We start from the raw sequence: 25,446 nt of genomic DNA, 5'->3' as shown, positions 1-25,446 counted from the left end.
TTGAGAGGGAACAAAAAATTTTACATATATATATATATATATATATATATATATATAAATGACAATAGCCATGATAAAGGTTCAGGAAACCTATGAACAACAGTGCATTGGGAGTGTGGATAAACTGCCTAGAATTTGGTATGAATAATTTCAAGAAGGTTTGATCTACCTGTTATAGTCAAACCAGGCAGCATAACTGGGAATGATTATGTGATGAGTTTGCTCAGTTACATTATCCTCATGTAGATCTGGGTTCTTTGTTTGCTCTCCTTTGTTTCCAGATGAACTTTCCTCCTCATCCTGGGATCAGAGACATGAACTATTACAGACGTGCTCAATACCGATTTAAAAAAAAATAGATGTTTAATATCTCTCACCTTTCCAGCAGCTTCCATTGTATCATCCTCCTGTTCATCTACAAGTAGCAGAAACAAATGAATGCACAACAGTTGTGTGATTTTTTTTTGTAGTAACTGACAAATAAAGAGTTACTTAATTACCTAAATCAGTCATAGTGCCTCCCTTCACCGGTGCACATTCAGAGTCCTTTTTGGTATTAACTGTGAAGAGTAACATCGCAACGACAATTATAAAAAATGTACAGTGCTCTTAAGCAGCATTTCTAAATAATAAATACACTAACTTAATAAGCATTCTGTAGCGAGAAAAGGCTCAAAGGTATTCTGTGCAAAGGTTTCCTGGTGGAATTCTCTAAGTGACTGAGTTATGCATTGTTAGTCAACTTTATGCACCTGTTTTGGGCAATGTTACTTCTTCCACATTAGGAACTGGGGAAGGCTCATCCATGTCCTTTGTTAGATCCTCTTGCTCCTCCTCTCGATGGCCACGTTTTGACTTGGTATAGGGAGCTGATGGGCTAATGATAAGAAAAAATTATCATTAAAGTCTTATCTGTGCAAATCAGAATGATTATTTCTTGATTGCTCTCATTTAGATATTAGGTTGTCTTTCCAAAGAACTAAAAAGATATATTAAATCTGCAATGCCCAAGAAGTATAAACTGTATTGAATGACAAATTGTTAAAAAAAAAACAAAAAAAACAAAAGTCTTGTTTCAGTGCTACTGCCTTATAATAAAATTTAATAAGTCAGGGAAACACTTCTTTAGATATATGGTATCACATACACACTGTTATCTATATGCATATACTGTATATATATATATACAGTACTTATACAAATATTCATAAACAGATTAACAGGCAACATATTGGTTTAATAATGTCTCTTTCTGGTAAGAATGCAATTCTTTTTCATTTTTTAAATATAATGGCAGAAGAAAAGAGCAGAAGTTTTTCTGTATCTCAGGAATATCTTGCAAAAGATACGATTTTTGAAAGGAATCTGGACAAATTTTATTGCTCAGGTGTATACTGTAAAGATAAATAGCTGATGTTTATTTAGATGGGAGTCAATGGAGACTTGGTTTATAAGGACTCTCCAATGCTGAAACATTTACTTTTTTATAAGTAATCCAGCCAGTAAGAAAACAGAATAGTGAAAAAATGGATAGTTGTTTCTAACTGCCGATTTCTTGAGACAGTAATTCTAAGGAATTTAGGCCATTTGATCAATAATATTCATTACCCGAATATTCAGTTTTTTTCAGTATAGAAAATAAGCTAGATGGAATATAGAAGAAGCCAGAAATATTTTATAAAAGGATGCTGTATCATTAGTTACATTATATGTCAAACGTTATGTAAGAGATACTGAAAAATAACAGCTTAATAGTGTATAGAGGAAACAAGAAATGATGATTTTTTATTCTAGATAAGTGAAAATTATATTATATGCTACATTTAAAGCAAGATATACTGTACAATCCACAACAACAGAGGTGAGTTTCCCTTATTATTAACATGGTAAAGGGTCAAAGTTGCCAGGAGAATCGATTACTTAAATTCTAAACTGAAATGAACAGAGGTTAAGAAAGCACTGTTTTACTTAAAAGTAAACCAACATCTGAGATTAAATAAAAACAATCTTACGAAGGCACAATCAGAAACTTGCAAATTCAGACTTTCGACAGATGGAAAAACATCTCTTTCTGTTTTCTGTAGATACCTTACAGCACAATAATAATTAGCACCTCTAGCAGCATTTAAAACTCATGTCACTACTACTAACCCTTTCTTGGCATTCTTTTTCTTAGCTTCAGGAGTGGGAGTGGGAGACGGTGATGGAGAACGTTTTCGCTTCTTTGAATTTGTCCCTTTCTTGTCCCTTCTGTCTGAGTCAGGACTGCTAACCTCATCAGTGAGAGTCTTGGCAGATATCCGTTTGCGACGAGGACCGTCACTGACCTCGTAGTCTTCTTCTGTCATCCACTCATTAAAAGTATCAAGATCAAGAATCCACTTGCCGTGTACCTGAAATGTTGGGTATACAGAAACTAGTGACAATGTGGATATCAATGAAGATATTACAAGTTTGCACACTCTTTACCTTTACTTGCATTGGCTTTCCTCTGGGAACTCCAGTTTTACTTCTAAATCATTAAAAATGCACACATTACATTCACTGGTAAATAGACATTGGCCCCATGCAAGTGCAGGTTATTTTCATGTGTCGGCACTGCAATGGACTTGTGCCCTGTCCAGGGCTATTTCCAGAATTGTGGCCAGTACTCATGGGATAGGCTTTGGGCCCCCCAAGACAAGGAATTAGCTCATTCTGATTTTAGAACATTATGTTTTTTCCTTCCGTCATAAAGAACTTATTATTGTCTATACTCCAGAGCATATACTTAAGAGTAATTTAAAAGATGTATAATGCTGAGCCATTAGCTATAGTGCATTGAAACTCTGGATTGAAGTACTGCCATAATTATAGACTCATCTTGGGCCTCAGCATGCAAATCAAGGAGGAAGATCAACTATTTTAATGGAACATGATTTTTTTTTTTTTTTTTACAGCTTTTGGTTAGAATGATCATATGATTTTTTTAATAGCTAGCTGATGTTATGATTAATCTTTGGTATTTTCTCTCTTCTCAGAATTGTGAAGTAATAATTAGCCTGTTTTCATCAGGTTAACCCACCTGACCTTGAAATGAGACCTCATGAAATGATCTGTCTTCATCTGACACACCCAAAGTTACCTGCTGTGCATAAAATCATTGAAATTTACACTGTAGGATACTGTTAAATATTCAGAAAGTGACTAGACAACCATATGTCAAAGGCTTACAAATATTGGCATTACTTTTTTTCCTCTTAAAAACCATAACGAATGTCATGTGTGTACCATAATTTTCTTAATAGTTAGGTGCATTAGTCTTGTTTAGAAATATGCATCTGTCCCATAACTTTTTATGCGCTGGTTTTGTGTTTATTGAACATTACTTTTTGTTTAACCACACTTTCGTTGCTATATAAGAATAAACTGAAATGAAATTTTTTGATAAGTGTTCACAATAAAAATCAGAAAATACATGACTAAAATGTTCTTTGTGCACCCTATAAAAATTAAATATCTAGAAGCACACTTTAATATTTAGGGTCGCAAACTAAAATAAGGTTGAAAGTATATTGATTTCCAATGTATATTTGAGTTAAGAACTTTATTTTGAGGACTGCCTGCCCAATTACTTGATAATAACTATTGTACAGCTTTTTTGATATGACATATACATATGGATTTTATCCAATAGAGGGGAAACTCACCAGGGATCTGTATGTTACCGACTCCGTTAGTCAACCAATTTGTATGCTGGCTTCCAATTTTTATTTATTGTCTTTTGTTCATCGTACAAAGAAATTCCTGTTTGCATGTCTTTCACAGACTAGTGGCAGTAGTACGGTATCAACAATAGACAATGGATGCATACATAGACATTATTTGACAACATCTGTCATTAAATGCTACTGTAAATAAAGAAGATCATATTTTGTGAATAAAAATGTCTCTTGAATCTTTTAGTGTAAGTGCTAATGTTAATGCATCTTTAGTCAGAACAAAGGATGGTGAAAGATGGCCAAGATCGTCAATTATACTGTTAGCCTTTCTAAGGCAGCATATGTCCTAAACTGAAGAGAGATGTATGTTTATATATATATATATATATATATATATATATATATATATATTCTAGCAAAATACCCACGCTTTGCAGCGAAGAAGTAGTGAGTTAAAGAAGTAATGAAAAAGCAAAGGAAACATTTTAATATTAACGTAACATGACTGACAATGTAATTGTTTTGTCATTGTCATGAGTGTTGCTGGCATATATATATATATACACACACACACACACACACACACACACACACACACACACATATATATATATAAACATTCATAAACATCAAAGTGTTCACTACTCAAATCGTCACCTGTGAATCTAAGATGTTTAAGAGGTTTGGCGGTTGTCTAAAGGTGTAAAATATTTGGCCATTTCGGTACACTTGAAAGCGACAACCGAACAATTCAGCAGCAGCCATCAACTCACATGCAGATCCATAGGTGAAGGGCTTAAGCATTTCACTGTTATAGTGCTCCTGTGTAGTATAATTATCTCCTGTACCGTCATCAGACCACACCTTGAACCTGTCCCAGTCATTCAATACAAAAGACACAATGTTCCTCCGGATATCAAGAGTGAGCCTGATATGGCTGTGCAATATGTAACAAAGAGAATGGAAAAGGTAGGTGCCATCTCCGGGCATGGAAACCACTCGGTAAGTGACAGCTCTTTGATCGATGATGATCATCTCGATAGACATATTAATGGGGGTACGGTTGGAACGATAAAGGAAATGTGTACCTGAACAATGTAAAGTAAGTCTAAAATACCTACATAATAACTATAATCAAAATAAATGAACAATAAAACAGCAGAGAAGCCGTGGATTAAATAAAAAGGGTGTAGTTATCAGCAGGGAGATGTGAGTTCCATGGTGAAGCAAGGAAGGGAATGTAGAGACTGGAGTGACGGACAGCTTTATATAGGCAGGCAGCCAACAACGTGGGAGGCGTTGGGATGGGGGACCCAACGCCGCCTCACACAGTGACCGAGCTGCAGGCTATGAACGTTAGTTAGCGTTGGAACCCGCATACCAAATTTCTTTAAGATGAACCCATAAGTAACAAAGACCGTTGAAAAGTTCAATATGGCGGCCGACAGTGGCGTCATACCACTGAAATAAGTACGTACATTGGTTCCGGTTAGCGCAGGGAAGCCGCCTACCAAATTTCGTGAAGATGGGGCCATAAATAAGAAAGTTCAACATGGCGTACGTTGTCGACTGTTATGACCGTTATGCGTAGAATTTCGAAATGAAACCTGCTTAACTTTTGTAAGTAAGCTGTAAGGAATAAGCCTGCCAAATTTCAGCCTTCTACCTACACGGGAAGTTGGAGAATTAGTGATGAGTGAGTGAGTGAGTCAGTGAGGGCTTAGCCTTTTATTACTATAGATATACACACATATATATATCTCATATATATATATACATACATATCTATATATATATATCTATCTATCTATCTATATATATATATATATATATCTATATATCTATCTATATATATCTATATATCTATCTATATCTATATATATATATATATATACTATATAAAATACCGTGCTTAATACCGTGCAGGAGAGTAGTGTGTTAAAGAAGCAATGAAAAGAAAAGGAAACATTTTGAAAATAACGTAACATGATTGTCAATGTAATTGTTTAGTCATTGTTGTGAGTGAGGAGTGTTGCTGTCATATATATATTGTGATGGGCAACCGGGTCACATGCCCGGCAGGGACGTCCCTGCTGCTTCTGTTCCGGGGGAGTCGCCATGGGCAGTCCAATACCTCCCGGGGCGCTTGGTGGCAGCCTCCTGGCCGACGGTGATTCCCCAACCGCCGCAGGGCTCCATGGGAGATGGAGTCCTCCACAGCTTGGTTGGGGCCCGGCATGGCAGCTAGGGGGAGCTGCCTGCTTCCCACAGCCCGGCTGGATGAGCTTTCAGCCCCACCCGGAAGTTCAATTAGGACCAGGTGGTTAATCACCTGGAATGCTTCCGGTGGGCTATAAAGGCCCCAGCCACCACCACTCGGAGAGCCAGGGTTGGGAGGAGGAGGACTAAGCTTGCAGAGGAGTGGTGGAAGAAAAGGTGAAGGAGAATTGTGGTGTGTATTCTGTTTGGTGCTTTGGACTGTGTTTGGGCTGTGTGGCACGGGGAAGACGTGTCACACAGCTGAAGAAAAATAAAAGCCTGTGTGTTTTGTACACGTTGCCTCTGCGTGGTCTGTGCCGGGTTGGGCGCTATATAGCGCCTTTTACATCTGGCGTAGCCGGCAGGATTCTGGTCCGTCCATTTGGACCGGGCCCTGCATAAAAATTGTGTGTAACAGCCCGGCACAACACCTGGGGGCACGTGTAGCTCAGCGCAGGAGCGCACACAGCACCGCAGGGCCGAGCGCGCTCCTGAGGCAGAGAGCGTGCTCTATTGTGAGTACAGCGCTGAGAGCGCCTTTGACTGCAGCAGGGCACGCCTCCCGACGAGAGCGCGCCACCGAGGCCGAAGCGCGAGGCACGCGCATGCACGACTTGCCGGCAGACACGCGCAGCACAGCGCTGAGAGAACGCGCTCGCAGCTGCAAGCAAGCCAGCCAGCGCAGCACAGCCAGTCAGCCGGAGGAGGAGAACCCGGAGGAGTTTCCCGATGCGGTGACTCAGCTAGAGGAGCAGGAGCTCCTCTCCGAAACAGGTAAAGGGGAGTGTGTCAGCCACCCGCCGAGGACAGTTCGCAGGCGGGGGTGACGGACCTTCTCCCTGAGCCTCTCGGACTCCCAAACGGACCTGCGGAGGGTCCGCAGGGTCTTGTTGGCTCGCGGTCGGTGGGAGGAAACAGGGGGACTTCAAGTCCAGCACCGACCGAATGCATTAACTTTTCTTGGGCTGTAGAGGAGTTGAAACATGTTCTCCTTCCTCTGCAGTCCTTAGTTAAGGTTTTTCAGGTCCTGCAGGAGACGAAGGAGGACTTGGACTGGAAGATCGGCGCCCCGATGGCGGCCGTTGTTAAATGGCTGGAGACACGGGGGGCGTCAGCCTCCTGCCTGCAGGACACAGCGGTTCAGGTAGGTGAAGCCTGGGCCGTAGAGGAAAGGGGGCGGAGCGCAACGGCTGCGGATATGATCAGTGCTGCTTGCCAGGTCGCCCCGCCCACTACACAAGACGCCGCCGTGTGGACCGATGCGGTGGCAGAGGAACGTGTGGAAAGGCAGCTGGTGGATGTCGGCTGCCAAACAACCCCGTCCCCTCTGCCTGCACCAGTCTCATGTCGTCTAAAGGGGTGCAGGCGGCACAGGGTCTCCCTTCTTCCCATAAGGGGACCCAGACCGTCACTGCACCCCAGAGGAAGAGGAGGACCCGGACAAAGAGGTCGGGGATTCCTGACAAGGTGCAGCGTAAGCCCGACAGTGTGACAGTACAGGAGGGCTACACTGCGGAGGGGCGAACACCTTACAAGCCCTCCCCGGAGTGGTCGAAGGGGCAGGAGTTTCCTGCCTGCTTCCATTCCCGCAAGGGTCGAGCTGGAGGGGGTCGGTTGTGTTATTCCTGTGGTCACGCTGGTCATGTCTGGAGGGGTTGTCCAAGGAGGACATCCGAGTGGCAGGGACGTCGGGGCAGCACCCCAGACCTGTTCATTATGTTTTTACAGGCGCAACCATGAAGCCAAGGATGCCGACTCCTGTCCTGGAGAGGACCGCCCTCGGGGCAGGCCGATGAGCCCCACAAGCCTCATCTGAGGGTGGGGAAGTGTGATGGGCAGCCGGGTCACATGCCCGGCAGGGACGTCCCTGCTGCTTCTGTTCCGGGGGAGTCGCCATGGGCAGTCCAATACCTCCCCGGGACGCTTGGTGGCAGCCTCCCTGGCCGACGGTGATTCCCCAACCGCCCGCAGGGCTCCATGGGAGATGGAGTCCTCCACAGCTTGGTTGGGGCCCGGCATGGCCGCTAGGGGAGCTGCCTGCTTCCCACAGCCCGGCTGGACGAGCTTTCAGCCCCACCCGGAAGTTCAATTAGGACCAGGTGGTTAATCACCTGGAATGCTTCCGGGTGGGCTATAAAAGGCCCCAGCCACCACCACTCGGACAGCCAGGGTTGGGAGGAGGAGGACTAAGCTTGCAGAGGAGTGGTGGAAGAAAAGGTGAAGGAGAATTGTGGTGTGTATTCTGTTTGGTGCTTTGGACTGTGTTTGGGCTGTGTGGCACGGGGAAGACGTGTCACAAAGCTGAAGAAAAATAAAAGCCTGTGTGTTTTGTACACGTTGCCTCTCGTGGTCTGTGCGGGTCGGGCGCTATATAGCTTTTACTATATATATATATATATATATATATATATATATATATATATATTTACACACACACACAAACATATATATATATATACATATCTATACATATATACATACATATATATCTACATATATACACATACATACACACATACACACACATATATATATACACACAAATACATATATATATATATATATACACATACACACACACATATATAAACATATATATACATACATATATACACACACAGCTATTTCGTATCAGTGCAATACGCTGCTTGTTAAAATGGATAACTCCCGCTCTTACGTGCAAGTCTGCGTGGATATTATGAACTATCGTATTTGCTCAAGTTCTATTTAAATTTTAAATAGAAGGAATTTTTATTTAGTCGACAGAAATATCTTTGGTAGGAATGGTAAAAACAGACAGGAATATTATTCCTGAATAAATCAACTCAAACCTTAAATAACTTATATTTTGCTCTCCATAAAAACATATCCTGTCTAAATTATACAAGTTAGAAATAAAGTAAACATTAAAAGAACAAACATTCAAATTTCTTTACTCTTATGTAATTTTATATAAAAAATAAACTTAGATTTTAAATATCCCAAAAGATTTTGCTCTCCATAAAAATATATCCTGTCAAAATTATACAAATTCAAATATGAACATGCTGCATAACAAAACCTAGAAATATAAATAAAATGTGTTCCTTTCAGCAATAACAAATCAAATCATTCAGTTGTCTTTGCTCATATGTCATTTTAGAGCTGGACGCCTGGCATCTTTTTGGCAACAAGTTCGTTTCTGTTTGGTGTGAGGTTCTGTGTTGTGGAGATTCTCAGGATGGATTGCAGGTGCTCATCAGTGAGGCGACTCCTGTGTGCTGTTTTGTTAGTCTTTATCACTGAGAAGAGCTTCTCACACAGATATGTGCTACCAAACATGCACAAGGTTCGAGCAGCATGTAGACGGAGCTGGAGCATTTGTGCGGGAATGGAGTGAATAAACTGTGTGGGCCGTGCAGTATCGTACTTTGCCTTCAGTGTGCCATTACACTGCAGCTCAATCACCTCCATCTGAATCTGCACAGGTGCAGTTTCCACATCGACAGCAAATGGGTTCGAAACAACTCAAAATTCTTTTTGTTCTTCAAAGTCACCAAAGCGCCGTGCAAACTCAGTGCGCTCAGTTTATCAGCAAAGTGCGTATTTTGGGAACACCGTAGTGACGACTTGGTTCAACATTACTTGGCAACAGGGAAAGTGGGGCAAGTTGCATTTGTGTCTCCCATAAAAGCAGCTTCACTTGAAATCACTTTGTGATTGTGCACGGGTAAAAACGTCCACTGAAGTGTCAGATTCTTATTTAATTATGCTGCTTTCTGTATCTTCTGCATTGCATTCAGGTCTTTCAGGTTACCCTGATGTTTTGTCTCATAGTGCCGTCTTAGATTAAATTCTGTAATTACAGCCACATTAGCTCCACAAATGAGACACACGGGTTCAGTAAACATATACTCAGCCTCCCATCGGTTTTTAAAGGCTCTATTTTCAGAATCAACTTTTCTCTTCAGCATTGTGTGAGCTAGCTTCGCAATAACTTGCAACATCATAAGCTAGACTTGATTAACGCGGTAAGTGTTTGGCCAAGGCAGCTGAAGCGCTGCATTATGGGATCTGTAGTTTATTGTGTTACCAGCGCTTCATATACCCGGGCCATTAATAACAATAATACAGTATATAAAATGATCTTGCGGGCCGGATATAATTACATGCCGGGCCGGATGTGGCCCGCGGCCCTTGAGTTTGACACATATGGACTAAATAGAACTTGAAAAGATATATTTTTTCAAATGTGATCGCAATTCAGATAGAGTTGACGCAAGCACTACAGCCTGCATGCCTCAATAAGTCATCCTCCCCTCGCTCTTACTTTTTTACCGTTCATCTAATGAATACACTGAGTATGGCTTTACCAAAACAATCATTGATGGCGAATAAAGTATCCATTATTCGAGTATGTAGATCGGGATATATATATATATATACCCGCGTATCGCAGCGGAAAAGTAGTGTGTTAAAAAAGCTATGAAAAAGAAAAGGGAACATTTTAAAAATAACGTAACATGACTGTCAATATACAGTATTTGTTTTGTGAGTGTTACTGAGTGTTGCTGTCATCAAGGATTTGATTATCATTATTTCTTTCAATCAGGTTCGTATTTGTAGGATGTGTTGTGTTCAAGTTACATTCCGTGTTTGTCAATCGTTGTAAAGATGACAGGTTTCATTCATCGATTCGTTTCTTACTGCATCAATAAACAGGTCGTCTTCTTCTGTATCTGAGACCTGACACACTGCATGCACGGGTTTTTTTTTTTACACTGTCTTCCTTTAGCGGGACATTGACTTTTCCACCGTGTGCTTTGTTTCCGCAGTAGCTGGATTTATGAATATGCTTGTATGTATCAGACGCTTCATATTTTTTGCTGCCTTTTCAATTGTGTAATTCGTTTTTTGTTCAGTGCACTTTGGAACTGTTGCTTTTTATCTGTGCACTGCGTCAGTTCACGTGAGCCGCTCGGTGTACATGCATCGAAGGTTCCCAGCTGTGCTGGTGCCATCTCATGCTATGTCCATGGCTGTATTTAATGTTACCTTAGTCCTGGCACTTAAAACTTTCTCTCGCAGTTTCGCTGAGTTTGTGCCAAACACCATCCTGACCATCTCATCTTCCTCTGCATGAGCACAGTCGTTCACCCGTGAATATTTAGTGGGAGTTTGCTATTGGATTGCCGCTGACGGACGGCCTTTTATGGGCAGGCACTAAATTACAAATGCCAGCCTGTCTATGACCTTAATTTAAAGTGTAGGTTTACATCGTGCTTTTTTCCGAAGTAGCAGAACTCATGAATATGGTTCTATATGTCACTCGCTTGCTTCTTATTGTTTCGCTGCCTTCTTAATTATATAATGCATGTTTTCTTCAGTGCTTTTTGGAGGTCTTCCTGGTTTTCTATGTACTGCGTGATTACGTGGGAGGCGTGATGATGTCACACGAAACTCCGCCCCCACGGCGTTCAAGCTCATCTCCATTACAGTAAATGGAGAAAAACAGCTTCCAGTTATGACCATTACGCGTAGAATTTCGAAATGAAACCTGCCCAACTTTTGTAAGGAAGCTGTAAGGAATGAGCCTGCCAAATTTCAGCCTTCCACCCACACGGGAAGTTGGAGAATTAGTGATGAGTCAGTGAGTGAGGGCTTTGCCTTTTATTAGTGTGTATATATGTATATATATATATATATATATATATATATATACACACACACATACACTGTATATACACTCACCACTATTCTTTGTAGTGCTTTGTAGTAATAATTTAGCACATACACAACTTTTGAATATTTCTTTACAAACATCTGGTCCCACTTTAATTAAAAAATAGTCATGTACTGTACCATGTAGCTCTCATTTGTCAAGCTAAGTCACTTTAGAAGCAAACATCTATCTACCCTATCACTCTGCTCAAAAGATGTCATTGTCAAAGCTCAGGCTGATGTTCGATTCTTTTTAGCAAAATCAAACAGAAGTCTACATTTTGTAAATCTTCTTTAGAGGCTGTAAACTAGGCCATGATACAGGGTTTTTTCAGGTATTATTACATTTCTGCTTCATTATGTACCATACATGCATTGCCACTACTTGTAGGGAGTCATATTTGGCCAATACTGCCTCTTAAGTATTCATACTTTTTACCAGCCACATCGTTTTGCTTTCCTTAGCAATGGAAATGTAATCCGCTCTTATGGGAAAGCTATTACATCAGAATAGTGTCTTGCAAAGGTTACTATACATTAGCTGTTAATACACTTATTTATGTGAACTCATCCTGAGTTTGCCCTTGAAAGTGACAGGCATTAACTTCAATACTAACATGATCCATTAATTAAAAATCCTCCCAAAAATACTTAAATATATGAAATATATTCCATCACAAAATTTTTGTTGTTATACTAATATATGTACCATACACTTAAAAAATCCAATGATCAGTCTTACTAATGTATGTTGCTATTTAGCATGTAATTTGGTCTTTAAAATGTGTACAATTTATAAAGCAAGACATATCTTGCATAGTACAATAAATGATGATATGCATGCAAATTGGTGAAATACTGCATACTGAAATGTGTACGGTTCATTAAATTAAATAAGTGTGATTGTTGGGAATTTGTAGGTCTGTTTATTTCATTTGATCTAAATGCAAAATATAATGAGCATAAGCTAAGTGTTTTTAAATCATATGCATGTATCTGGTAATAATGACCTTATAAACCTATTTATTTTAAGCTAAAGATGTTGTTGAAAAGACTCCTATGTTAACAGTAGAGACAATAGATGTGTCAAGTATGGGACAAGGTCATAGGACAGTGAAAATAGGAGTACAAGTATTGACACATCTTAGTGTGCTGAGAAGGATCTCTAAAAAAAGAAAACAACAACAGTAAATTGTGCTTAAAGTTCTAGCTTTCTTGATTCTCAAGCTGTGAATTGATTGCCATTACATGGTAAATTATGACATTTTTAAACATAGCCCTGTCTGTTTAAAGTTAGTTTAACAAAAGCTCACAATTAAATGATGTGTTTCAGTATTCATTGTGTAAGACACAATTTCAGTATAAAGTGAATATGCCATGTTTCACCTGCGTCAAAAAAAGCAACCAAGGTAGAAGTTTAGGATGACTAGTTAATAATAATCTTACTGAAAAGAGGTTCAAAGGGCTTCAGGTTTTGCATTCTAAAGTTTAGAATGGAAAAGATTGATTAAGTTACATTGATACATAGTTGTGTGCAATTACATTGGATGTAGAGATGGTTCCAACATTTAAATGTAACAGTGCAATAAGCCTGCCTGGTGATTTGTCACCTGAGAAGAAGCAACTAAAAATGTATTCACAGGACTTATTTATACCATGTTTTTTTTTTTTTTTTTAAAAAGTCATGCACGGTTTTGAACTGTGCAGCTCTATATGGAAACATATACTGTATGGTGTCAACTGGAGCAGGAGTCATTTAAACAGAGAGGAGTTAATTACTTCAAAGAATGACCTTAAAACAGAAAATTGTTCAATCACCTTTTTCATTTCTAAACTTTTAAAATTTGGTTTTGAGCTGTAAGTAACCCAAGCATTTGAGCTGTAAACACCTCAAACAACTAAAGTATTGCTATAAATGCCACAGTACATGACCCTTATACCATTTATAATAACTCCTCTGCCACAGTTTCTTTTCAAAGTCATCTTCTAAACAATTATTCTTTTATGAATGCAAACAATTTTGTTAGCTTTTATTTCAGTTAATACAATAATTCTCTGAGCTTTTGTATTTTTCCTTTTAGGTTTGTCACTTCCAAAATTCAGTTTTATTTTCATTTTGTTGCATTTTGTGCGGCACTATATAAACCAGTATTGTGAGACAATCTTTGTCCAAGTTTGTGTATACAAAACATAACCCTTTACAGGTTACAGGTGAATTTTATTTTGGATTCCTAGTATACAAAACTTCATTCTTTAGATTCTTGACCAAGACTTTTATTCATGATTTGGGTTTTGTCATAAGATTAGTTATGTTTTGCGTAATGTTAGTGTTTAGGTTTAAAACTCAATTTCTTGGTCCTTCTTTAATTAGCACTTGTGGGTGGTTATTTTCCAACAGTTTTCCATCTAATAGGAACTTTCACCACTTCATATTTCTTACTCATAAAATTATCATGCCAACTCAAATTCTATACTTACACTCTATAAACCTCTGGTTTCTTGCTAAATTTTCCTCATGTCTATCTTATCAATATAGTGGTCTCCCCAAATCGCATTAAGTCTAGAACTGTGAAAAATTAAGTATGCCTACGCATTTGTATTGTGAAAGTCTCCCAACTACTTGCATGTCATAGACAGTTAGGATAACTATAAGATACTTTACCCTGTATATGTAACACTCTTACCAGGGAATACAGTATTACTTTTTTGAAGGCTAACTGGCTTAGGTTGGCCTACTTTTGTGGGTTTCAGCAACAAATCATTTAACCAAACCATACTGGAATTTTTTCTGAGTATAGAATATAAACCCTAACTATATAAGAAAAAGTAAAGCAAATAAAAGAACTTGAAAATAAAAAAAGAAATAAATATAGGTCAGTAGAGCCCAACACAATAAAAAGCCTATAGCACATGAATGAAAACATAGTTAATGACAGAACTGGAATTAAACCACACAAGAGCACTAGAAAGAATAGACCAGATAACAGCACTGGATATATCAAAAAGAAGTAACAGGAGCAGGGGTAATAAAACATACAAAAGCACCAGAAAAAATAAACCAAACAATACACCAGATAGTGCACAAGAATGATATGCTTAAACTGTTCTGGGGTTAGGGAACAGATAGAAGAAGGAACAAATAAATCAGCCAGTGAGAAGAAAAGAAAATACCCCAGAGGACAAATAAAACTGATATCAGCACTGGGCAGCTACAGTAATTCAAATTAGCAACAGCATCTTAATTAAGAAATTATGTAATCCCACGTGCAGGTGGGATAAACCTGACAACAGATAGATAAAAACAGAGAAGGTCATCAGAGGAAATAAACTATATAATTTAGATACAATAAACCAAACAATAACACTATTTGGAAGAACCCAGAAAAGAGGAACAGAAGCAAAATCACACAAAAGCACAAGAGGAATCAGTAAAGGTGATGCCATTAGTGGGGGAAAAAAGCCGAGGACATAGCAAAAGAGGTGCAAATAAAATTCAAAATGACTCTAAAAATGGTAAAAAAAAAAACTTGGAACACTCCCGACAAGGGTGACCACTATCACAAATGTTTTTTGTATTCACCATTGACGCCATTAGCACATGGCTAATCATTTCCTGAAGAAAGGAGTGCTTTATCATACTAGCATGTCTACTATTAGTCTTAGTCATGCTAGGAAAATTTCATAACATTTCTAGTTTCAAAATTAATGTGAATCAAAGTGTGCTTTTACAGTGAATTAATTAGCACATCATATTAGTTTGAACAGCTATTCATTCATAACATCAAAACATTTTATTTAAATATCTGGGGATAAACATCACAATTAAATATAAAGATCACTTTCAGTACAATTTTGGAAATGCCATGGCTAAAACCAAACAAAATGTTAGCAAACTGCCCAACCTCCATCCCACCTTAGAAGGGAGAATTAATACTATAAAAGTGAAACCCCCTGAAAAACTGTTATACAGTTATCTATTCCAGAGTATCCCTTTTACTGGGCTGTTAAGAAAGCAGGTTTAACAGGGACGCAGGCATTCAGTTGAGCCTTACCCCACTTACATTCCAAACTTAGTGACTGTACCCCAGCTTGTACCAGGATCTGCCTTTACTTTCTCCAATAACAAAGGTGTAATCAGAGTTGTGCCGACAACTTTCCAGAGACACCACTGCAGACTTCTTGAACCAGAAGGCACGCAATAGACTCAAGCAAGAAGTCCTTTACAGTCATTGTGAAGTATTAGGATGTAAAACCGAGTAGCTAACTGAGTAGCATTCCACTATAATATTCTGTTTTTTATGCATAAAATAAAGTTAAAGAACACTCAGCCTCTGTACAACAGATATGAGATATTACCTTTCTAGGTCTTTCTGGATTTGGAGCATCCTCCACAGCTGCTTCCACCTCACTTGCAGGAATCCAGGTGTCATAACTGAGACGAACAAAAATATAATTGTTATGTTCTCCTAAGTAGTCCCCTGACAGCCATACAGTGGAATACTATAGTGTAATTGCCAATAAAATATAACGAGGGCGATAGGTGTTATTCGAAGCCTGCACCTTACAAGACTTTATATAGTCTATGTGGGCCTTGTATCTAAGCACAAAATCTCCATTAAGATGTACTGATACTGCAGATTTTGTAACATACCTCTCAGGATAGTAGCCCCAGTGTAAAAGAACCTGCTTGTCCCGCTTCATCACAGGTCGAACCCATTCCTCTGTTAGACAAAGCCAATAGGAATGAAAAAAAAAAATGAGTTAAACAATCCTAATCCAAAAAATTGATTCCTTTACAAGAAAAAGTATTTCAGTACTAGTAACTATCCTTCTCAGAGATGATGTCACAGTCGATTTAAAGTTATTTTAAAAGAGGACTCCATTATCAAGGGAAGGGAGGAAGATGTATTTCATGAATCCATCCGTGAATTCTCAAAGAAAAAAATAACATTCACTTTACATGGATGTATCCAAAAAGACAGGCAGAGACTGTGTGTCGAAGATTCATTGACCATGTTACTTGCAGCCAAAGAATTTTATTCTCAGATGAGACACTTCAATTGTGATATACTGTAGATTACCCTGGATAATGCTCTGACAAATCTATACTGGTGCAATCTCCTTATTTACTTACATTTAAATGCATATGCTAAGTTCACATTGCTGTTTTATTTATCAGTAAAATGCTGCCGGTGTGTTTAAAAATCATTTGCTCCTTCAGTTGTTTTTTATGCATTTTTTGCTAAATTTTCATTTTGGTATTGTATAGGCATAAAATAGAGAGACAATTTAAGAATTTAAAGTCTTAGTCCCCAACCTTAACTTTAATTTCAATGCATATCCATCAGTTTTTTGTGATGTTATTCATTGATTATTTAATCCAACAGTTTTTTTCTTGTAACCTAGATTTTGACTTAACTATTTAATATTTAGTTCTCACTCCAAACAAATTATTCATTTTCTTTCTTTGTTGTGAAGCCACTTATGTATGAGGCATCCTGCAGTCGGGACAACACCATATTTCCAAGTTGTTAGTGTAAGTTATAATAATCCCATAAGTCATTCAAAACCAATAATGTTACTTTAACATACCCAAAGGTGTCTTCTTTAAAATAAATCAGGAGTTTTCATATTGTCATTAGTAAAATATGTGATTTGCACAAATATATATATAATACCTGCAACTGCAATACTTGTTTTGAAAGACTGTGTAGGTGCAAGAGACTAAATGTTTACAAAAAAAGAAGGTACCTTGTACCAAACAGTATTGCAGTCCTATGGGATAAAATATCTAAACTTGTTACAATGAAGGCTGACAAACCAGGGTACAAAAGAAAATTGATTCTGGGGTTGAGCATCATAAAAATGTCTTCATTATGTACTGTCAAATATAGATTTTTGGAGAAAAATCCCTAAAATGCCAATTTTTTTTGTTTTATTTAGTCGATGTTGCTGTAAACAAAGGATTCTAATAATATAAATATTTTCTTTTAAAAATCTGGAGTGTTGTACTCACTACTTTTCAGCCATTTGTAGCTCCTTTCTTACATAAGCAGAATAGCAGCCATTTATTTTAATGTATTTAATTTAGTATTAATAATTCCAAAAACCCCTTGGGGTAGAACAGGTTAAGAGTTTATTCCCCTTTTTGTCTGACCAATCTGGAAATAGCTGACAATGAGGCATGGTGTAACTTATTTTCTCAAATGTTGCAAGAAGTGTCTCTTGTACTTTCACTATCACTCAATTACTATGGCATGCTGAGACACGAGAAAAAGAGAGGACTGTTTCTTTTATGATCTTGATCACACTTCTCATGGCACACACTGGCCAGAGAAAGGGCAATATATGTGTCTTTTGTACTTTTTCTCTGTTGATTGTGCTAGAAGCAGAGAAATGCACTCCTACCTGTACACTCATACACAGATCTTGACACCTAGAAAATATCACTGTTGTACACAGGTACACTGTATTTAAAGCAACTGATGTACATTTGCACTTGAAGCTATTAATGGATATAAATCTACATAAGGATAATGATAGAGTATCTTCAACCTGACCCTCATGACTACAGATGAATAGAAATTAAAAACTGTTCAATTTGCTTTGGATTCCTCCCCTGCTCTAATACAGTATTTGCAACTCATATGCTCCAATGTGGCTGACTTGATCTACAGCCTACCATCCAGTATTCTTATTTGTTTTGAAGCCACCTGCCACACCATGACCATTCAGAAACTGACAAATATTGACAAGTTAGAGTTAATAGAATAATCATTCACATAGGTCATACAAAAGTAAAACAACAGATCAATTGTTTTATTACAGCATTAGCCACTGCTCCCTACATCCTCATTTGTTTAAGTTCTACTGAAAAACTCTGCCTTCTTCATTCCCCTCCCCTTAACCCACTGTGGCTTCTCACCTTCCTCCAAGCTACTTGGCATTGGCACCACAATGTGGGAGCAGCTGGATTTATCATCAGTCACTGAGCCCTGAAACACAAGATTTAAGTTATAAAGCATGAGACTAGTATAAATGAGCAGACTACATGTAGGAGTAAGAAAATGGTAAATGGAAAAATCACATAAGTGCTCCTTTATTAATCAGGCTAATACTGCAGAATGTAAAACCAAAAGCTTGTTAATAATAATGGTGGGACTGATTGCAAGTGAGATTATTAGGTTGTAATTTGAGAGAAATTGAGCCTTGTTTTGCACAGCAGAAGACTATTAAACTGGAAAATGTCCTTCAAACTAAAATATGTGAGAAAACAATGTTCTGTGAATGAATCTTGGCCATATATGCAGACTGAAAACAGGAATAGAATGTTGACAAGAGAAGCATTGGAAAACAGCAAGTAACCAAGGCTCTTATAAACTATGTTACCAATTAACCATATGGACTTTTAAGACTTCTTCAAATGGATATATTTTGACATTAAATGATGGGAAGTCTAAATAGTATAGTGCAAAAAAAATCCTTACATGTAGTTATGTCACAGTAACTGATACACACAACGGAGTGTATTTTCCAAAGGGATATTATCTTGTTCATACTGATTATATTGTATTAACATCTTTGTCAATGTTAAAATGCTTCTCTCAGTGAGGTGAAAATCAGTGTCAGGCTTTTACTTCCTGACAAAGGGGAAAGAATGTAGATTGGTGCAAACTGTTTTTGAACAGGTATCATAATATGAAGTGTATATGTCACCCTGTATCTTAGTGTTTCACTGAATAATTAATTTAGTGTTTGTAATGATCTTGCTTTTGTATGAATCACCTAGACCAAAATTATTTACTCTTTAAATGATTTACTTATTTTCTCAAATCCTAAATGAAGCGTCTCTTGTGCTTATCATCATTCAATTACTATGGCATGCTGAGGCACAAGAAAGATAGAGAATTGTTTCTCTTATAATCTTGATCACACTTCTCATGGCACACGTTGGCCAGAGAAAGGGCAATATGTATATCTGTATGTATGAACAAACATAAATAATTTTAATGGTTACAAGGAATAGAAATCAACCATGGATGAGGCACTAGCTCACTGCAGTTCACACTAATACATGCAAGTACATTCACTTATTGGCTGGTATGGAATTGTTAGTTAACAAAACATTGTTCGGAAACAAAACATTATAACAAAACAAAACTCGGTCAAACAAATGTGTATAATACACTTGAGTATAAGCCAAGGTACCTAATTTTACCTACAAAAACTGGAAAAACTTATTGACTTGAGTATAAGCCTAGGGTGGGAAATGCAGCAGCTACTGGTAAATTTCAATAATCAAAATAAATACCAATAAAACTACCGTACATTAATTGAGGCATCAGATCATTAATTGAGCACAACGCCTTGAATGAGTCTCACAGAGGCTGCACAGCACCACACAGAGCCCGCAGAAGTTCTTCTACTGCCCGCAGACCAAACCAGGTGCAGTACTGTACACTCCAGCTTTCTGTCGGGTTGGCGGGGGCAGCGGGACCTGACTCGAATATAAGCAGAGGGTGCCGTTTTTCAGTACATTTTGGGTACTGAAAAACTAGGCTTATATTCGAGTATATACGGTACATCAAAAACAATCAATTGGTTTTGGATGAGAATAGAAACTGGCACAACCCGAGAATAAAACGTAGTATGGTCAAAGTTTATCTAGTTTCAGTATTCCTAGGAAAGCATATGGAAGCAGTAACCACATTATGACTACTACGTGTGCATAATAAAAATGGATTAAACTTACTTAAATATCTATAACTAGCCGACACCCGCCATAGCATACGGTGGTGTAAGAATAGGAATGGAAAACGGTGAGAAAGGAATTCAGAAATCAAGAAGAAATAAATACTTCTTGAAAGAGTGTGTGCATGTAGAATTTTCGGTCAAGCAGGATTACATGAGAAAGTGATAAATAAATCAGGCTTTCCGAATGTACGTACTATGGCCATGGCATCCTGATAGTTTTGTTGCATGTATCTTGGACTTCCTGGAAATGTGAACGGTAATATGATCATTTTGCCTACACGAACCTTGTTATTTTCAGCATCTGCTTGCAGTGTGTCTGATAGTTCAACACGCAGATGTTGTTGATGTAATCTGTGATAGCTGAGACACACGCCCTCATTTTAACATACGCATCTACGATGTACTGTTGGAATAGTTTGCCGCTGGAGTGCAAAATACTAAAAGTATTCCTCTTTGCTAATCTGTACGTGTAAAATTGGCATTGAGTAAGCCTTATTCGCATGGCGGTTCTTTTATTGGGAACATGTTGTAAATCTTTGTGCCAGCCAATGTCTCCGTAAGGGAATAAAAGTGGGTAAACCATAGGATCGCAATTCATATTGAGCGTGGAAATCTCTTTACAGGAGTTGCCTCTGGGATAGATGCAAATGTCCCTTTCAGCAGGCGTTTCGCCATCTTCTCCGACGAAAATCGCTGCAACATCGGTGTGACATGTTGGGGCATTGTATCATCGTAAATCCTGCCTAGGGGTTTCCTTGAAAACCAGTCGTACAGATGCTGTTTGATGGAACTGAGCGATTTCATGCATGTGTTTGTATGATTTAGCGAAGGGGTTGATGGTTCTGAGCATGGAATCTAGCTGGAGAAGTACATTTTCACTGCATGTAGAATTTGCTTTATTTTGTAAGCGTACTTTAGTAGCTTACGCTGTGTCAAAAACATACAACTGTCCATATCCTGGAGAGGTAGAAGTGTTAGCATATAGTGGAGAGATTTGGTGATAAATTTGTCCGTGTATTTTAAAACAGTATGGTCCATGGCCAGGAGGTTGAGTTATCTGTGCACCCATGAAAGCACTCTATACTAATAAAAGGCAAAGCCCTCACTCACTGACTCACTCACTGACTCATCACTAATTCTCCAACTTCCCATGTAGGTAGAAGGCTGAAATTTGGCAGGCTTATTCCTTACAGCTTACTTACAAAAGTTGGGCAGGTTTCATTTCGAAATTCTACGCATAAGGGTCATAACTGGAAGCTATTTTTCCCCATATAATGTAATGGAGTCTTGAGTTGGAGATGGCCGCGGGGGGCGGAGTTTCGTGTGACATCATCACGCCTCCTACGTAAGTGCGTAGAGCACAAGGAAGAACTCCAAACAGCGATCAGCACAAAACGCCATTTCACAACTGAGAAGGCAGAAAAACATTATGAAGCAAATGATGCATACAAGCATATTCATAAGTACAGCTACTGCGGAAACAAAGCACGGCGTGAACCGTAAGTTTATATTAAATTAAGTTCATAGGCTACCACTAGCGTTTGTAATTTAGTGCCTGCCCATATAAGGCCGTCCATCAGCGGCAATCCAATACAAACACTGCCGGTAAATATTCACGTGTGAAGGACTGTGCTTATGCAGAGGAAGATGAGATGGTCAGGGTGGTGTTTGGCACAAACTCATTGAAACTGCGAGAGAAAGTTTTAAGTGCGGGTCTTAGCTGACATTACGAGATGGCACCAGTACAGCTGGGAACCTTCGATGCAAGAACACCAAGCGGCTCCGTGAACTGGCGCAGTGCACAGACAAAAGCAACAGTTCCAAAGAGTGCTGAACAAAACCGAATTACACAATTGAGAAGGCAGCAAAAAAATATGAAGCGTCTTATACATAGAATCATATTCATAAGTGCAGCTACTGCGGAAACAAAGCACACGGTGGAAAAAGTGAATGTCCTGCTAAAGGAAGACAGTGTAAAAAAAACCGTGCATGCAGTTTGTCACATCACAGATAAAAGGAAGACGAGCTGTTTATTGATGCAGTAAGGAACTAATCGATGAATGAAACCTCTTATCTTTACAGCGATTGACAAACACGGAATGTAACTTGAACACATCCTACAAATACGAGCCTGATTGAAAGAAATAATGATAATCAAATCCTTGATGACAGCAACATTCAATAACACTCACAAAACAATTACTGTATATTGACAATCATGTTACGTTATTTTTAAAATGTTCCCTTTTCTTTTCATAACTTCTACTTCTCCACTGCGATACGGGTATATATATAAATGTATATATATACCCGATCTACAATACATACTTTAGCATAGACAAGCCACACGCTGTGGCTAATTGTAGAGTCTTAAGCCTCTAACGCCGACATTGAGGTTGATTCGAGAGGGATGTACTGACTATGTACGCTACCGATTCATTTTACCTTCGCATCTCCTTGGTTTGGGACGTATGAAAAATATTAGGTTAACGAGAATCATGTTACGTTATTTTTAAAATTTTCCCTTTCTTAGCACAAGCACAGCTGAGAAGCTTCGATGCATGTACTCCATAACACGTTAAAAAATAACGCATTTAATCACACTTTCAATTCCAAGCAAGCGGGAACTTTTGTCAATGCATGATTTCCTGGTACATCCATTACACTGATGCACACATCACAGCTACAAAAATGTTAGAGTCGGAATAAAGCGCGTTCCTACGACTGATCATTTCGACTTCCGAGCGAAGCCTTGATAAAAGCATGGTTTTGTGCACACTGAAAAGCAAGCAAAATTAGATGCATTACAGAAAGCGGACTTTGTGGCTCTTACTGGGGATCATTGGACTTCCGTGACCGTTAGTAATTCTAAATACATCTAATTACAAAATGTTCAATGATCACACTGTTTTAGCCTAATGTACAAAATAATTTTGGCTAATGTTACTCAGAGTTTAAAGAGTAAGCTGGTCAAATTACCTTTTATGTTTCTGACTTATTTTTTAAGAAGAAAAACTGCACTTTATGGTGAAATTTTGGTTATTATTATTTAAAGACAATACTATTCTGAAAATGTACTTAAAGTACTTAAACTACCACTTTATTTTTAAGTCTGCCCAATTTTAACCAGGGATGATATTTTTGTTTCTGTTTTGAATTCAAATGCAGTTTAAAGGCTTTTTTTCAGAAATTAAAACAGCTTCAGTTTACAATATTCATGTCCATGTCTATTATTTGATTCTGTAAGCCCACTAAAACCGTTTTAAATAAAAAAAAACATTTGCGATTTGGGGCAAATTTACGTGTGTGATTACATACGATTAATCAAGATTAATTCTTACACAGCCTCTAATTAATTGGATTAATTTTTTAATCGAGTCCCACCTAATATATATATATATATATATGTAGATATATATATGTAGATTTGTATATATATGTGTATATACAGTATATATGTATATGTTGTATATACAGTATGTATATATATGTGTGTATATATACAGTATATGTATATATATGTTTATATATGTGTCTGTGTGTGTGTATATATATATATATATATATATATATATATATATATATGCCAGCAACACTCATATCAATGACAAAACAATTACATTAACAATCATCTTACGTTATTTTTAAAATGTTTGCTTTTCTTTTTCATAACTTCTTTAACACACTACTTCTCCGCTGCGAAGCGCGGGTATTCTGCTAGTATACTATATAATATACTTATATAGAAAATATACCCAGTACAACCAGGTCAGGACAGGCTGGGCAGCATGCATTGGTACAGCATGTTGCTGCATCCACCACATGATGAAACATCTCGGGATCCTAGTTGGCAACCCCCCAGGTAGACATGAAATCCATTCCCACCCTCTGGGAATGACCAAATGACCACCTATCTGCCGCAGCCAAGTATTACATGGGCGGCCCCTTGGCCTGGTCCATCCACTCAGGTCCTCAACAATGAGGATCCTGTGAGCTGGATTACCCCTCTGGGAATTGTGCCACATGACCATGGTGCCGTAACTGACACTCCCACACATACTGCTGATGGTTGTGCCTAAGAGGTCATTAAAGGCATGGAACTTGATTTTTACCCAGGACACTCACAAGCCCAGACGCAGACTCCTCACCCAGTCTCTCAAGAGCCCCAATCAGAGCCTCCACTGACTCAGTGAAGATCCCAGCATTATTGGCAATGTTAAGATCAGTGAATCTTTCTTCACCAACAGATGCCCAACAGCCTCTGGACCCCAAGACCTTGCCCAACACCCAGTCCATGCAAGCATTGAATAGAGTAGGAGCAAGAGCACACCCCTTACAAACCCCAGAAACAACTGGAAAATATGCAGAGGTTCTGCTTTCATTTTTTACAGCACTCACAGTGCCAGTAAAGAGGCTGTCCATGAAATCCATCCCACGAAGTCTCAGGATGTCCCACAGGGCAACTTGATCAACTGAGTTGAACACTTTACGAAAATCGACAAAGGCTACAAAGAAACTATGCAGATATTCGTGTTTGTGCTCCATGAGAACACTCAGTACCAGGATGCGGTCGATGGCAGACTTCTTAGGCGTAAAACCAGACTGCTCTGGTCGCTGGCAGGTGAGCAAGTGATCACGGATCCTATTGAAGATAACCCTAGTAAGGACCTTATCCGGCACCGAGAGCAGTGTTATCCCCCTGTAGTTGCTGCAACCAGACGATCACCCATCCTTTTCCAGATAGGTACGATAAGTCCCGTTCTTCAAGATAATCATCATGCCGAAGAGACAAGACATTCAGGATGGGCTGCCTCAATTTGGGACCCGAGTGCTGCTGTGCAGCGAGTGACGCCTCAGCACCACACCAGTTCTGATCCCCAACCAGCCTGATCCCATTGGCTCTCCGACGGTTTTCACTCTTCCGGGGATGAGGCACACGAGGGCTTTCCCACATCCCCTTCATAATACAAGCAGCCTTCCTATGGATGGCTGCAGCAGAGCTACTCTCGCAGAGAGCAGAAAGGAGCCCTGT

The 25,446-nt window shown here is 38.8% G+C and overlaps 1 protein-coding gene across 1 annotated transcript in view; it reads right to left on the bottom strand.

The window, feature by feature from the left end:
* smarcc2 (SWI/SNF related, matrix associated, actin dependent regulator of chromatin, subfamily c, member 2) overlaps nt 1–25,446 on the bottom strand; it is a 93,941-nt gene that overhangs the window by 46,470 nt on the left and 22,025 nt on the right. The window contains exons 6-13 of the mRNA XM_039749653.1: nt 18,586–18,655; nt 16,312–16,381; nt 16,017–16,092; nt 2,152–2,393; nt 753–877; nt 501–560; nt 378–415; nt 170–300 (exon numbers count right to left, since the gene is read on the bottom strand). Of these exons, the coding sequence (XP_039605587.1) occupies nt 170–300; nt 378–415; nt 501–560; nt 753–877; nt 2,152–2,393; nt 16,017–16,092; nt 16,312–16,381; nt 18,586–18,655 (812 nt within the window). The remainder of the gene's footprint in view (nt 1–169; nt 301–377; nt 416–500; nt 561–752; nt 878–2,151; nt 2,394–16,016; nt 16,093–16,311; nt 16,382–18,585; nt 18,656–25,446) is intronic.

The sequence above is a fragment of the Polypterus senegalus genome, chromosome 3 (genome assembly GCF_016835505.1).
Source record: "Polypterus senegalus isolate Bchr_013 chromosome 3, ASM1683550v1, whole genome shotgun sequence".
NCBI classification, from domain to species: Eukaryota; Metazoa; Chordata; class Cladistia; order Polypteriformes; family Polypteridae; genus Polypterus; species Polypterus senegalus.
This window is presented reverse-complemented; position numbering and strand designations above follow the sequence as displayed.